General features: G+C 41.7%; 1 protein-coding gene across 1 annotated transcript in view; it reads left to right on the forward strand.

The window, feature by feature from the left end:
• LOC122557836 (serine/threonine-protein kinase BRSK2-like) overlaps positions 1-16065 on the forward strand; it is a 957494-nt gene that overhangs the window by 812774 nt on the left and 128655 nt on the right. Inside the window, 1 exon segment of the mRNA XM_043705934.1 lies at positions 15225-15293. Coding sequence (XP_043561869.1) covers positions 15225-15293 — 69 coding nt within the window.

Below are 16065 nucleotides of genomic sequence, written 5' to 3' on the forward strand. Positions count from 1 at the left end.
TCCCTCTGCCCCCACCACCACCACCACCAGCAAAGCCTTAGCAAAAGGTGAGCCTCTCCCTGTCCAACCTCAGAAAAGGCCACCTTTTCATGGCCCCAGCCTCAAGCAATGGGCACCCAGCTCAAAATCATGGTTCCAGTTCACAAATGCACTTCCTTTCCTGACGGCAGCTGCTCCATAAGGAGAATTAGCTCCTCACCAATTTTACTTCGGAGGGGATGAGTGATCACTGTTCTTTGATGGTCGCAGGAACTTGGGCTCTTGCTCCAGTCAATCAGATCACCCACCTCTCACTTGATTGAAGCACATTGAAACCTAGAGAGGGGAGTGGTACTGACTGAATCCGGGTGCTGCTGAAGGCATAAGTCCCAATGATTAGCATTGTACTGAAGCCCTCTCCCAGTTAACGTATCCTAGTTAAATTGATGCAAGGTTACACATCCTTTAATCAGTTCTCTCAATACGTAGTTGAACCATTTTCTTCCTCAGCAGCAGTGTTAGGAATTGATAGCATGGTTTAAAAAGTTGGTAGCATGAAATTGCGGTTCAAAAATATTCATGTGTTGAAATTAATGTGCAAGCATATGAAAGTTTTATGAACATTTAAGAAAATAATATCCTGTTCCAGTTCAATTGGATTTGAGACAGTATAAATGCCTTAAGTTGTGATGAGATTCTTTTTTTAAAATTGGACTGGATTTTCCCCCAGATTTACAGGAGTAAACTATTTCAGAAACCTTGCAATTGTTGCAGCTTATGCATTGCCTAAAAAAGTACAAATATGTTTCTAAAAATAGGAAAAACATTGTAGAAACTGTGCCAGAAGTGCAAAATGCTGGTGAGTAGCAATTTTAAATATATTTTATATTGCAAAAATCTCCACAAATGGAATAAAGAAGTTTTGGATGAGCCTCCTGTGAAGCCAAATGAAGAAGAAAATCATTTGTAGGAAATAGAAAAGTTTTTACCCTTTAATGTTTACCCTTTCGTGCTACAACATAGAGCTGGAGAACATTCATTGAACAGTTTAGTACTTTCTAATAGCTAGAACTTTCTAAATTAACTTGGTGCCATATTAATGATGCTTGTAATGCATTTTGCTGTTATAATTTTTTAAGATTAGATATTCAGTTTGGGTTCTCTGACGCTGGTCATTCCTCACTTCTGCCCTAAGAAGTAATACCTAATTTTAAAACCACCACCACACCACCACCACCACCACCCTCCCCTACCCCTAACCCACAAAAGGAAACATCCTTCCCAAGTCCATCTTGATAAGACCATTCAGGATCTACTAAGCTTCAATCAAGTCAATCTTCACTCTTCTAAATGCCAGTGAAACTCTGACATCTCCCCTAAATTTTCCTCCAAACACCTTAAAATTATGCTACCTTGTGATAACCATTTCTGCCCTGGGAAAAAGTCTTTGACTATCCATTCTATGCCTCTCATCATCTTGTACACCTCTATCAAGTCACCTCTCATCCTTTTTCACTCCAGTGAGAAAAGTTGTACCTCCCTCAAACTTTCTTTATAAGACATGCCCTCCAATCCAAGCAACATCCTGGTAAATCTCCTTTGCACCCTCTCTAAAGCTTCCACATCCTTCCTATAATGAGGCGACCAGAATTGGACACAATATTCCAAGTGTGGTCTAACCAGGGCTTTATAAGCTGCAGCATAACCATGCAGCTCTTAAATTCAACCCCCCTGCTAATGAAAGCCAGTACACCATACGCCTCTTAACAACCTTATCAACTTGGGTGAGAACTTTGAGGGATCTATGAACATGGACCCCAAGATCCCTCTGTCCCTCCATACTGCCAAGAATCCTGCCTTTAACCCTGTATTCTTCATTCAAATAACACCTTCCAAAATAAACCACATCACACTTTTCCAGGTTGAATTCCATTTGCCACTTATCAGTCCAGTTTTGCATCCTGTCACTGTCCTGTTGCAACCTACAACAGCCCTCCATCATTCCAACAACCTATGTATCGTCGGCAAACTTACTAACCCACCTTTCCACTTCCTCATCCAAGTCATTTATAAAAATCACAAAGAGCAGAGGTCCCAGAACTGATCCCTGCAGAATACCACCAGTTACTGAGCTCTAGGCTGAATGCTTTTCATCTGCTACCACCCTCTGTCTTCTATGGGCCAACCAATTCTGTAAGTATGTCCATGTATCCTATGCCTCCTGACATTTTGAATGAGCCTAACTGGGGAACCTTATCAAACAAATTGCTAAAATCCATGTACACCACATCCACTGCTTCATCATTGTGTTTTGTCACATCCTCAATGAATTCAGTATGGCTTGTAAGGCATGACCTGCCCCTCACAAAGCCATGTTGACTATCTCTAATCGAACTATGCTTTTCCAATTAATCGTAAATTGTGTGTCTCAGAATCCTCTCCAGTAATTTACCCAGTACAGACGTAAGATCGACTGGTGTGTAATTCCTAGGATTATCCCTATTCCCTTTCTTGAACAAGGGAATAATATTTGGCACCCTCCAATCATCTGGCACTACTCTAGTGGATAGCAAGGACACAAAGATCATCACCAAATGCGCAGCAATCGCTTCCCTCGCTTCCTGTAGTAATCTAGGGTGTATCCCATCTGACCCAGGGGACTTATCTGTCATAATGTTTTTCAAACTTTCCAGCACATTGTCCTTCTTAACGTTAGGGTTTTCCTTATTCCTACCTGCTAAAGCTTTTTCATGCCCCCCTTCCAGCCCTTCTAAGTCCATTCTTCAGTTCCTTCCTGGCTGCCTTGTAACCATCTAGAGCCCTGCCTGATCCTTGCCTCCTCAACCTTAAGTAAGCTTCCTTCTTCCTCTTGACTAGATGTTCTACATCCCTTGCCATCTAAGGTTCTTTCAACCTACCATCCCTTCCTTGCCTCAGTGGGAAAACCTATCCATCACTATCAGTAAGTGCTCCCGAAACAACCACTACATTTCTGTTGTGCATTTCTCTGAGAACATCTGTTCCCATTTTAGATGCTGCCAAATTCTGCCTAATAGCATTGCAATTCCTCCTCCCCCAATTAAATGTTTTCTAATATCATCTCCTATCCCTCTCCATGACCATATTAAAGGTCAGGGAGTTGTGATCACTATCACCGAAATGGTCTCCCACTGATAGATCTGACGCCTGGCATGGTTTGTTGCCAAGCAGCAAATCTAGTATGGCCTCCCCTCAAGTCGGCTTATCTACACATTGAGTCAGGAATCTTCCTGGACAGTCCTGACAAAATCGGCTCCATCTAAATTATTTGAACTAAAGAGGTTCCAATTAATATTAGGAAAATTAAAGTCACCCATGACAACAATCCTGTTACCTCTGCACCTTTCCAAAATCTGCCTCCCAACGTGCTCCTCTGTGTCTCTGTTGCTATTGAGATGCCTGTAGAAAACTCCCAATAAAGTGACTACTCCTTTCCGTTTCTGACCTCCACCCATACTGACTCTGTAGACAAACCCTCCACGACAATCTCCCTTTCTATGGCTATTAATGTAGCCCTGATTAGCAATCCACTCCCCTACTTCTTTTACCACCCCCACTCCCCATCCCACCCTCATTTCCATTCCTTCTGAAATATCTAAACCCTGGAATATCCAACAGCCATTCCTACCCCTGTGGTATCCAAGTCTCTGTCATGGCCACAGCAGCATAATTCCAAATACTGATCCATGCTCTAAGTTCATTATCCTTATTCCTGATATTTCTTGCACTAATATAGACACGCTTCAACCCATCACACTGACTGCAACTTTTCCTTATCAACTGTTTGACCCTCCTCACAGACACCTCATGCTGGATCTGCCTGTTCACCACCTACTCCATTCTGAGACCCGTAGCTCCAGGTCCCACCTCTCCCGCCAAACTAGTTTAAACCCTTCCAAAGAGCTCTAGCAAATCTCCCACCCAGGACATTTGTGCCCCTCCAGTTCAGGTGCAAACCGTCCTTCTTGTACAGATCCCACCTTCCCCAGAAGGTATCCCAATGATCCACATATATGAAGCCCTCCCTCCTACACCAGCCCTGCAGCCACGTGTTCATCTGCACTCGCTGTCTGTTCCTAGACTCACTGGCCCAAGGCACCAGTCGCAAACCTGAGATTACTACTCTGCTCGTCCTGCCTTTTACTTTCCAACCTAACTCGCTGTATCCTCATTTCAGGTCCTCATCACTTTTCCTAGCTATGTCATTAGTACCGATGTGTACCACGATTTCAGGCTGCTCTCCCTCCCCTTTAAGAATCCTGTAGACTCGAGTTGAGACTTCTCTGACCCTGGCACTCAGGAGACAACATACCATCTGGGAGTGTCGTTTGTGACCACAGAATCTCCTGCTGTTCCTCTCACCATCGAATCTCCTATCACTATTACTGTCCTATTCTCCCCCCTCCCCTTCTGAGCCACAGAGCCAGGCTCAGTGCCAGAGACCTGGCCACTGAGACATTCCCTTGGTAGGTTCCCCCTCCCAACAGTATCCAAACAGTATATGTATTATTGACAGGAATAGCCACAGGGGATCCCTGCACTGCCTGCCTATTCCCTTTCCCTCTCCTAACGATCACCCAGCTGCCTTTATCCGGTAACTTAGGTGTGATGGCCACCTGTAATTCCTTTCTATCACCCCCCTCAGCCTCCCAACTGATCCAAAGTTCATCAAGCTCCAGCTTCATTTCCCTAATGCGATCTGTGAGGACCTGAAGTCAGGTGCACTTCCCGCAGACGAAATCAGCAGGGACACTAGTGGTGACCCTTACGTCCCACATCCAGCAAAAGGAGCATGCAACTGCCTTAGCCTCCAGCTCTCTGCTCTAAATTGACAAGGGAGATTGCATAAATTTAAAAAAAACCTTCCCTTGCAAACCCTCCACACAGGGTCTTTTGTAGTGGGAGACACTACACGCTTAGTGTCTTGGGTTCAGCCACAGCCCAAATATATCATTTCACGCCCCCAGAAGCCCCCAAGCCTGTGTCCACTCCTGTTGAGCCTTTTCTCTGCCTATTCATGAGGTAAGTAATTAACAGGAAAATTTACCTTCTCAGTAGTGTCCAGTCCGTATTCTCACCCGTCCTGCTGCTGCAATAGAGGCTGCTGATTTATGAGGTAAGTATGTAGCAAGAAAACTTATTTTTCCGGCATAATAATGAATAGTATTTTTTGGCCTTTGTGATTGTCTGGACTCACAACATATAAATACAGTGGCTACAAGAGCAGCATAGACCCTGCGGACCCCCCTCATCATATCCTGCCAGGTCTTCTGCAGGTTGAGAAAGACTCGAGGTTTTCTGCTGGCCAGCCAATCTATATATACTTTTGTTTAACCCTTACACCATAGGCATTTATTTTGCTCAATACCCTTTGATGTGGCATCTTATCAAATCACTTCCAGAAATGGAAGTTGAGGATGCCTAACTGCTCCACTACAACACACAGTTACTTACAAGGCAAAGTATTGAGGTGAAGATTGCATAAAATGGCCCAAATATCCGAATATGCTATATGATGTTTGTGAGAAGATTTGTAGCTCGGGTGCTCGTTGCTGTGGTTCTGTTCGCCGAGCTGGAAGTTTTTGTTGCAAACGTTTCGTCCCCTGTCTAGGTGACATCCTCAGTGCTTGGGAGCCTCCTGTGAAGCGCTTCTGTGGTGTTTCCTCCGGCATTTATAGTGGCCTGTCCCTGCCACTTCCGGTTGTCAGTTTCAGCTGTCCACTGTAGTGGCCGGTATATTGGGTCCAGGTCAATGTGTTTGTTGATGGAGTTGTGGATGAGTGACATTCTTCTAGGAATTCCCTGGCTGTTCTCTGTCTGGCTTGCCCTATGATAGTAGTGTTGTCCCAGTCGAATTAACAAAAACTTCCAGCTCGGCGAACAGAACCACAGCATGCTATATGATGATCTGGGCAACAAATTCCAGCTTTAAATGATATATTTTTGGTTACTAATACATGTTTTATGTTTCTAATACCCTTTGTATTGTCTTCTCATTCTTGTCGATGCAAGCTAAATCCCAATGCCTTAAAAATGTGGTTATTCTGCTACCTAGTTAACTCTAATTCAGTGCTTGGGATAATGAATAGAGAATATGTTTTATTATTTTAGTTTCTAACTTTATTCCAAACCTTTCCATACTCTTAATGCGTCTTAAGGCTAACATGTTAGATTTTGTTTAAGATTTAGAGGTTTATAAAATCATGAGGGGCATGGTAAATAGATAAAGTCTTTTCCCTGGGATGGGGCGGTCCAGAACTAGAGGGCATAGGTTTAGGGTGAGAGGGGAAAGATATAAAAGAAACCTAAGGGGCAACTTTTTCACGCAGAGGGTGGTACGTGTATGCCAGAGGAAGTCGTGGAGGCTAGTACAATGGCAACATTTAAAAGGCATTTGAATGGGTATATGAATAGGAAGGGTTTGGAGGGATATGGACCGAGTGCTGACAGGTGGGACTAGATTGGGTTTGGATATCTGGTAGGCATGGATGGGTTGGACCAAAGGGTCTGTTTCTGTGCTGTACGTCTCTATGACTCTATTTTGATTGCCAAACAAATTTATTAGACATTAGTTAAACAAGCAAGGAATGGCAGAAGCACAGCATACACGTACAGAGAAAGGAAAGCAGAAAATACTGCAAATGCTCTCAGTAAGTTAGGCAGCATGTATAGACAAAGAACCAAATAACATTTCAGGTCCACAATGATATGCCCTGCTTACAGGAAAAAGGACAAATCCAATATGACCAATTACCATCCCATCAGTCTACTCTTCATCATCTGCAGAGTGAAGAAAGTGATTGTGACAGTGCTGTAAAGCATACTTACAATACAATAGCCTGAATATTGATGTCCAGTTTTGGTTTCAACATGCCCACCCAGCTCATGACTTTATTACAGCCTTCGTCCAAGCATGGACAAAAGAACTGAACTCGAGGTGACTGCCTTTGACAGATACAGCACTTGAACAAGTGTGGCATCAGGAAAACTAGAATCAGTAGAAATCAGGTGGAATATACTCTGCTAATGGGGGTCATATCCAGCACAAAGGAAGACTGTGGTTGTTGGAGGTCAATCATTCCCCTATAGATCATCCCTGTAAGAATTCCTCAGGGTAGTGTTTTAGACCCAGTGATCTTCAGCTACCTTCCCTCCATCATAAGTCAGAAGGAGATTTTTATTCAGATCATTAACGATTCTTCAGATACTGAAGCAGACTCTGCCGAAATGCAGCAAGGTCTGAATGATATTCAGGCTTGGGCCGACACAACACAAGTAATGTTTATGTCACACTAGATTTCCAGCGAGAGAATCAACCACTAACCTTTGAGATCCAATAACATTACCATCACTGAATTCCTCACTATCAACATTTTGGGATTACCATTGACCAGAAACTGAATTGGATCAGCTGCATTAATATTGCTACGAAAGCAAGTCAGTAACTCAGAGTACTGTGAAGGTTAACTCACGTCCTGATTCCCCAAAGCCTGTCCATCATCTACAAACCACAAGTTAGGGGTGTGATGAAATGCTCTCCACTTTCCTGGATAAGTGCAATTCAAAAAACACTCAAGAAGCTCCACCCTATCCAGGACAAAACAATCCACTTAATTGGTACCCCACCCCTCACCATCAATGTTGACAAAAGGGAGTAAAATGGACCAAATGGCTGTATTTTTGTCACAACTTTAATCCAATATTTTGGATATTGCTAGAATTGTCACTTGACATGTAAAATCATAAGACATAGGAGTAGAAGTAGATTACTTACTTACTTACAGTGTGGAAACAGGCCCTTCAGCCCAACAACTCCACACCGACCCGCCGAAGCGCAACCCACCCAGACTCATTCCCCTACATCTACCCCTTCACCCAACACTGCGGTCAATTTAGCTTGGCCAATTCACCTAACCAGCATATTTTTGGATTGTGGGAGGAAACCGGAGCACCTGGAGGAAACCCACGCAGACACGGGAAGAATGTGCAAACTCCACACAGAGAGTCGCTTGAGGTGGGAATTGAACCCAGGTCACTGGCGCTGTGAGGCAGCAGTGCTAACCACTGTGCCACCGTGCCGCCCAGAAAGTAGCCACTAAGACCATTCAATCCACCCCACTATTCAAGTAGATCATGGCTGATCTAATAATTCTCAATTTCACATTTCTATCATTAAGTCTTGATTCTCTACTGATTAAAAATCTACTTCAATCTTTAACATACTTTATGATCTCGCCTCTTCACCTCTTTGTGGTAAAAAATTCCACAGATTTTCTACCCACGAAGAGAAGAATTTCTCATCTCCATTTTAAATAAGCAACCCATTACTCTGAGATTATGCCATCTGGTCCCAAACTCTTCCTCAAAGAGAAATAACCTTTCAGCATCCAGCATTCAAACAAGTGCATACATAAATGTACAATAAAATCATAATCATACTTGCAGTAAAGGGTGTGACGCCATAGGAATGTTCAGTAATGGGAAGAAAGTTCATGGTTAATTTTTTATAAGCTTTCAGCAGTCGGAGAGAATTGCACTATATATTGGGAATTTTCAATATTGATTTCTGGGACAAAAGGAGATTTTTTTCATCTTATCAATGTTAAAACTCCCTTCTGGGGCCTTTGTTCCTAACCTATGGAGTCACAGAGATATATAGCACGGAAACAGACTCTTGATCCAACTCGTCCATGCTGACCAGATATTCCAAAAAATCTAGTCCCATTTGCCGGCACTTGGCCCATATCCCTCTAATCACTTCCTGTTCATATACCCATGCAGGTGCCTTTTAAATGCTGTCATTGTACCAACCCCCACCACTTCCTCTGGAGCTCATTCCATATGCATACCACCCTTTGCATGAAAAAGGTGTCCCTTAGGCCCCTTTTAAATGTTTCCCCTCTCACCCTAAATCTATGCCCTATCTAGTTCTGGACTCCCCACCCCAGGGAAAAGACCTGTCTATTTACCCTATCCATTACCCGAATGATTTTATAAACCTCTCTAAGGTCAACCCTCAGCCTCCGATGCTCGAGCGAAAATAGCCCCAGCCCCCCTATTCAGCCTCTTCCTATAGCTCAAACCCTCCAAATATGGAAACATCCTTGTAAGTCTTTTCTGAACCCTTTCATGTTTCACAACATCCTTCCGATAGGAGAGTGACCCGAATTGCACACACTATCCCAAAACTGGCCTAACCTAACTGACCTCCCAACTCCTATACTCAATGTTCTGATCAATAAAGGAAAGCATACTAAACGGTATCTTCACTATCCTATCGACCTGCGACTCCACTTTCAAGGAATTATGAACCTGCATTCCAAGGTGTTTTTGTTCAGCAACACTCCCGAGGACCTTAACATTGAGTATATAACTCCTGCTCTGATTTGCCTTTCCAAAATGTAGCACCTCATATTATCTAAAATAAACTCCATCTGCCACTCCTCAGTCCATTTTACACTGAGGTAACCTTCTTTGCTGTCCACTACACCTCCAATTTTGTGTCATCTGCAAACTTACTAACTATAGCTCCTATGTTCATATCCAAATCATTTGTATAAATGACGAAAAGTAGTGGACCCACTACCAATCCTTGTGGCACACCGCTGGTCACAGGCCTCCAGTCTGAAAAGCAACCTACCACCATTACCATCTGTCTTCTACCTTAGAGCCAGTTCTGTATCCAAATGATTGGTTCTTCCTGTCTTCCATAAGATCTAACCTTGTTAACCCCAGTCTACCATGAGGAACCTTGTCAAATGCCTTACTGAAGTCCACATAGATCATGTCCACTGCTCTGCCCTTCAATCCTCTTTGTTACTTCTTCAAAAACTCAATCAAGTTTGTGAGACATGATTTCCCATGCACAAAGCCATGTTAACTATCCCTAATCAGTCCTTGCCTTTCCAAGTAAATGTAAATCCTATCCCTCGGGATTCCCTCAAACAACTTGACCATCACCAGTCTATAGTTCCCTGGCTTTTCCTTATCACCTTTGTAAAATATGGGCACCACGTTAGCCAACCTCCAGTTTTTCGGCACTTCACCTGTGACTATCGATGGTCCAAATATCTCAGCGAGGGACCCAGCAATCACTTCCCTAGCTTCCCACAGCATTCTAGGGTACACCTAGAGTCATAGAGATGTACAGCATGGAAACAGATCCTTCAGTCCAACCTGTCCATGCCGACCAGATATCCCAACCCAATCTAGTCCCACCTGACAGCATCTGGCCCATATCCCTCTAAACTCTTCCTATTCATATACCCATCCAAATGCCTCTTAAATGTTGCAATTGTACCAGCCTCCACCACTTCCTTTGGCAGCTCATTCCATACACGTACCACCCTCTGCGTGAAAAAGTTGCCCCTTAGGTCTCTTTTATATCATTCCCCCCTCACTCTAAACCTATGTCCTCTAGTTCTGGACTCCTCGACCCCAGGGAAAATACTTTGTCTATTTATCATATGGGCAATACCCCTCATAATTTTGTAAACCTCTATAAGGTCACCCCTCAGTCTCTGCGCTCCAGGGAAAACAGCCCCAGCCTGTTCAGCCTCTCCCTATAGCTCAGATCCTCCAACCATGGCAACACCCTTGTAAATCTTTTCTGAACCCTTTCAAGTTTCACAACATCTTTCCGATAGGAAGGAGACCAGAATTGCACGCAATATTCCAACAGTGGCCTAACCAATGTCCTGATCAGGTCCCGGGGATGTATCCACCTTTATGCATTTTAAGACATCCAGCACCACCACCTCAGTAATATGAACATTTTCCAAGATGTCACCATCCATTTCCCCACATTCTATATCTGCCATTTCCTTCTTCAGAGTAAACACTGATGCAAGATACTCATTTAGTATCTCCCCCATCTCCTGCTTTCTTGTCCAAAAGCCAGATTACAATTTGTTATATATTGTGAATTACAGAAATGCAAGCAAATTTGATAAATGGAACAGATTCTAATTATTTTTAGCTGCATAGGTTAAATATTAATTCATTTTGGTGGAGATTGTTTTTGTAATTTTATAGTAATAAAAACTTCTGTGATACTAGTTTGCAATAAGTGTCTTCTGACATATTATAATGCAAAGTCATGTTCACGTAGTAAATTATACTTCACTTATCATGTATTTTGCTTTTTGTAAGGCGGACTGTATAATATTTTCATCCATCTTTGTTGACACAAATGGAAAATCTACCACATTGGTCAGGGGTTGTTCAGTATTGTATTTATCCAACTAGCATAAAATATTTGTCAGACTTTTAAAATTGATTTTCATAATGTGGGCTTCCATGACAAGACTGATATGTATTGCCTAGCCTTGTCACTCACAAAGTGGTGGCAATTGAATGGATTACTAATACATTTCAGAGGCCAGTTCTTAGTCAGTCACATTGCTGTGTGATGAAGTCATGTATGCGCCTAACTGGTGAATTACGTTGAATCATCTTCTCTATACATCATTTCTGTAATAATCCAACATGTTCACATTTACTGATATCAGATTTTTAATGTCAGTTGTTTTAATTTTGATGCTGCCATATTGAAATTTGAACATGCATTTTTTATTAGTCTAAGCCTCTGGTTTGCTTGTTCAGTCACAAAACCATGCCACTGCTAAATCTACTATTCAATAAATACTGCACTTATAACTCTACTGTTTCAGTGATCAAAGAATTCATTATCCCACTATGCTGCTGAAGATTGGACTTACATATGCTAATCTTACTTTTATTAGAGATTGGATTTAGAATTAACTAGGGGGGGAGATTTGCTCATAATGTGGATTGTATTAAATTGTAAATGTTATGATGAATCCTACCTCTCATAACATGCACTGATCAACTACCATTTTAGGCCAGTTAGGAATGGACAAATCTTGTACTCCTTAATCATTATATAAAACTGTAGAATAGTAATGTGCTAATACTGTATAATACCATTGAGCTATAAAAGTGCATGAAGTATCTCAGTATCAAAGGTACATATTTTTTATGAGTTTGTGGAAAACCTCACCTTGCCTTGAATTTCACAAATAAGTATTTTATAATGTTTCACAGGGATACTCCTAATTCAGTTGATGGGATGGTCATTAATTAACAGTTGATTCTCAGCATCATGCACACAATTAATTATCTCAATATGACAAAGAAACAAGGGTAGTTTTTTTGTTGTGTGAAATCTTTTGAATAGAAAAATCTGCATGTATCAGTTTGCTGAGAAATCAAGATTTTAAATGTTTACTTTTCTCATTGTCTTTGGATTTTATAAAATGTATAAAAAGGTATAACAACTAAATGTAACTTATTCACATCACATTGGCTTTGTAGCTACAGCCAAAACAATGACTGAAACTTCAAGTCCAAATGTAGTAGTTGATTGAAAAGAACAGCCAAAGAATAATGTAAAACAAGAAATGGTGAATGGTAAAGACTGTTCTGATGTCAGGCTTCAGAAAGCATGCATATCTTTGAAGGAATGGAAAGCTGTGGGTGGTGAGGCATTCCAGCTCTATGAGCCCCTTTAAAGAGTAACCTGGCCTAGGACACAGGAGATGCAATATTTATCGTCTATTCCTCGTTTCTCCAAGTCATGGGAAACTGGAGTCCCATGTGGGCTGGGTTCATTTCCCTGAATGGTATTGGTTTAGTTTTTGGTACAATTCGGTAACAATTAAGGCTGTCCTTCTGGTGGCAGTCAACAAATTACCAGCTTTAATGAATTTCATAATTTGTCATGCTGGCATCATGAATTGACAATCACTAGGCTGCTAATCCATTATCACAACTAATTGGCTACAGTGTCCAATTTGGACAGAATTAAAGTGAGCTATGTTTTGCCAATAATTTAATATTTTCACCAGGTGAGCTGTGCCATTGCAAGTAATTGACGTTGCTATCCTTAATGGTTGTCCTGTTTAAGATATCAGCATGGCTTTAAAAGGCACATAGGAATCAGAAACTGCCATCACATTGTAACATAGCAGGAGTGGAATCTGCAGCTGAGAGAATCTGGAAAACCATTATATTAGATTACAGTTGATCTGTACCTTTATTCTCTCCATCTTTTCTCCATAATAGTTGAGATTGACTCTATGACTCTAAGCATGAAGACAGACCCTTCAGTCCAACCTGTACATGCCGACCAGATATCGCAACCCAATCTAGTCCCACCTGCCAGCACCCGGCCCATATCCCTCCAAACCCTTCGTATTCATATACCCATCCAAATGCCTCTTAAATGTTGCAATTGTACCAGTCTCCACCACATCCTCTGGCAGCTCATTCCATACACGTATCACCCACTGCATGAAAAAGTTGCCCCTTAGGTCTCTTTTATATCATTCCCCTCTCACCCTAGTCCTATGCCCTCTAGTTCTGGACTCCCCGACCCAAGGGAAAAGACTTTGTCTATTTATCCTATCCATGACCCTCATAATTTTGTAAACCTCTATTAGGTCACCCCTCAGCCTCCGACACTCCAGGGAAAAGAGTCCCAGCCTGTTCAGCCTCTCCCTATAGCTCAAATCCTCCAACCCTGGCAACATCCTTGTAAATCTTTTCTGAACCCTTTCAAGTTTCACAACATCTTTCCGATAGGGAGGAGACCAGAATTGCATGCATTATTCCAACAGTGGCCTAACCAATGTCCTGTACAGCTGCAACATGACCCCCTAACTCCTGTACTCAATACTCTGACCAATAAAGGAAAGCATACCAAACGCCTTCTTCACTATCCTACCAACTGCGACTCCACTTTCAAGGAGCTATGAACCTGCACTCCAAGGTCTCTTTGCTCAAAAACACTCCCTAGGACCTTATAAGTGTATAAGTCCTGCTAAGATTTGCTTTCCCAAAATGCAGCACCTTGCATTTATCTGAATTAAACTCCATCTGCCACTTCTCAGCCCATTGGCCCACCTGGTCCAGACCCTGTTGTAATCTGAGGTAACCCTCTTTGCTGTCCACTACACCTCCAATTTTGGTGTCATCTGCAAACTTACTAACTGTACCTCTTATGCTTGCATCCAAATCATTTATGTAAATGACAAAAGTAGAGGACCCAGCGCCGATCCTCGTGGCACTTCAGTGGTCACAGGCCTCCAGTCTGAAAAACAACCCTCCACCACTACCATCTACCTTTGAGCCAGTTCTGTATCCAAATGGCTAGTTCTCCCTGTATTCCGTGAGATCTAACCTTGCTAACCAGTCTCCCATGGGGAATCTTGTCGAACGCCTTACTGAAGTCCATTTGGATCACATCTACTGCTCTGCCCTCATCAATCTTCTTTGTTACTTCTTCAAAAAACTCAATCAAGTTTGTGAGACATGATTTCCCATGCACAAGGCCATGTTGACTATTCCTAATCAGTCCTTGCCTTTCCAAATACATGTATATCCTGTCCCTCAGGATTCCCTCCAACAATAATGTAATCTAAAAAAAACTTGCCCACCACTGAGGTCAGGCTCACCGGTCTATAGTTTCAAAACTTCTCAACCCCAATCTTAAAATTTGTTAGGTTTCACAAATATTCACTGCCAGGAAGAATTATCTTAAGCTGCACTGGTATAAATCCTGCCAAATAAATATAGTACCTGAATGGGCTTCCAAATGCAGTATTTTACTCCACCAAAGGACATTACAGGTGCACAATCCTTTATCCGAAATCCTTGGGGCCAGTTGTTTTTCAGATTTCAGAATTTTTCAGATTTCAGAATAAATGGCATTTTCACAGTGAAATAAAAAAATCTTACCAAACAGCGGACCCCGTATGACTAGTACGTGCGCTGAGACACAATTGACACCTGCCAGTGCTGGGCCACGCCACCACATCATATCTGAGTGACATGGATCGAGTGGGTGTGAAATTGGATAACCTGTTTGCACACCAAAAAACCTTGTTTAGCAGAAAACACCTTCACGGAGAAAACTTTGGATTTCTGAGTTTTTTTGGATTTTGGAATTTCGAATAAAGGATTGTGCACCTGTATTAGTCATCCACAAAACTTTTCTTTTAGTGATTCTGTCACGTAAGGAAGATGTCCAATGTTTCCCACAGTGGGACAGGACAATGTATATAAGAGATGACAGTGCAGAAAATAAAATGATTTGAAGATAGCACTGCAGTGGAGTATGATTTTAATCAGTAAACATGTTTTGAACATAATGTTTTTCTAATTGAAAACTGTTTTCAATTCAGGGAGAAAAGTATGATGGTCGGAAAGCAGATGTCTGGAGCTGTGGTGTCATCCTTTTTGCACTCTTGGTGGTAAGTCATTTACGGTTTTCCTTCAGCCTGGTAAATATTGAATGAGCTTTTGATGTACAGAGACCTATTACAAGAAGATTAGTATTTTGTGTTTTTTGCTTAATGCAATTTCGATCTATTTGCGTCCACTTCTATTAGAATTAATGGTAATTTTATGCAGTACATCTGTAAAAGTTGTTCCGTTGTGAAGATGCACTGCTGTGCTGCAAAGCAGCAGTGAGTTCAGTACCCAGAGGGTTCATTTGACAATTGCTTCCATATTAGATAATCTATATGTGTGCAGACATTGAGAAGTGTATTTGGCTTCATGACAGCAAGACAGTCAGATAATATTGTACATTTCAGGTGAACTATCTAAACTGTAAATTTCAAAAGAAGTTGTGCTTAATGTTTATTTGTACCTATGATTACAGGTTTATTAATGTACAAACTTGAAACGATTATAGAACCATTATAATGTCTACTGAAAATGATTACAGATATTACTGCTTGAGAAGGTACAGGAAAACGATAAAAAAGAAGCACAATGTTGTGTTGCAAATTGATAATTCATCATTAAATACTTTGCCAATATATAGATCAAATGAGCTAGTAACTCTGGTCATACAGTGATCTGAAAGTCATGGCCTGTGATTGCTGATTGCACTCATGATGATCATTTGGGATCTCCTGCCAACAGTTGGCAGGAATTTCTTTATTAGATTTCAGAACATGTCTCCAACATGTCCAACTGTTCATACACTAACAAGGATAGTTCTAGTTTATTAAATGT

Source organism: Chiloscyllium plagiosum, chromosome 16, assembly GCF_004010195.1.
Source record: "Chiloscyllium plagiosum isolate BGI_BamShark_2017 chromosome 16, ASM401019v2, whole genome shotgun sequence".
NCBI classification, from domain to species: Eukaryota; Metazoa; Chordata; class Chondrichthyes; order Orectolobiformes; family Hemiscylliidae; genus Chiloscyllium; species Chiloscyllium plagiosum.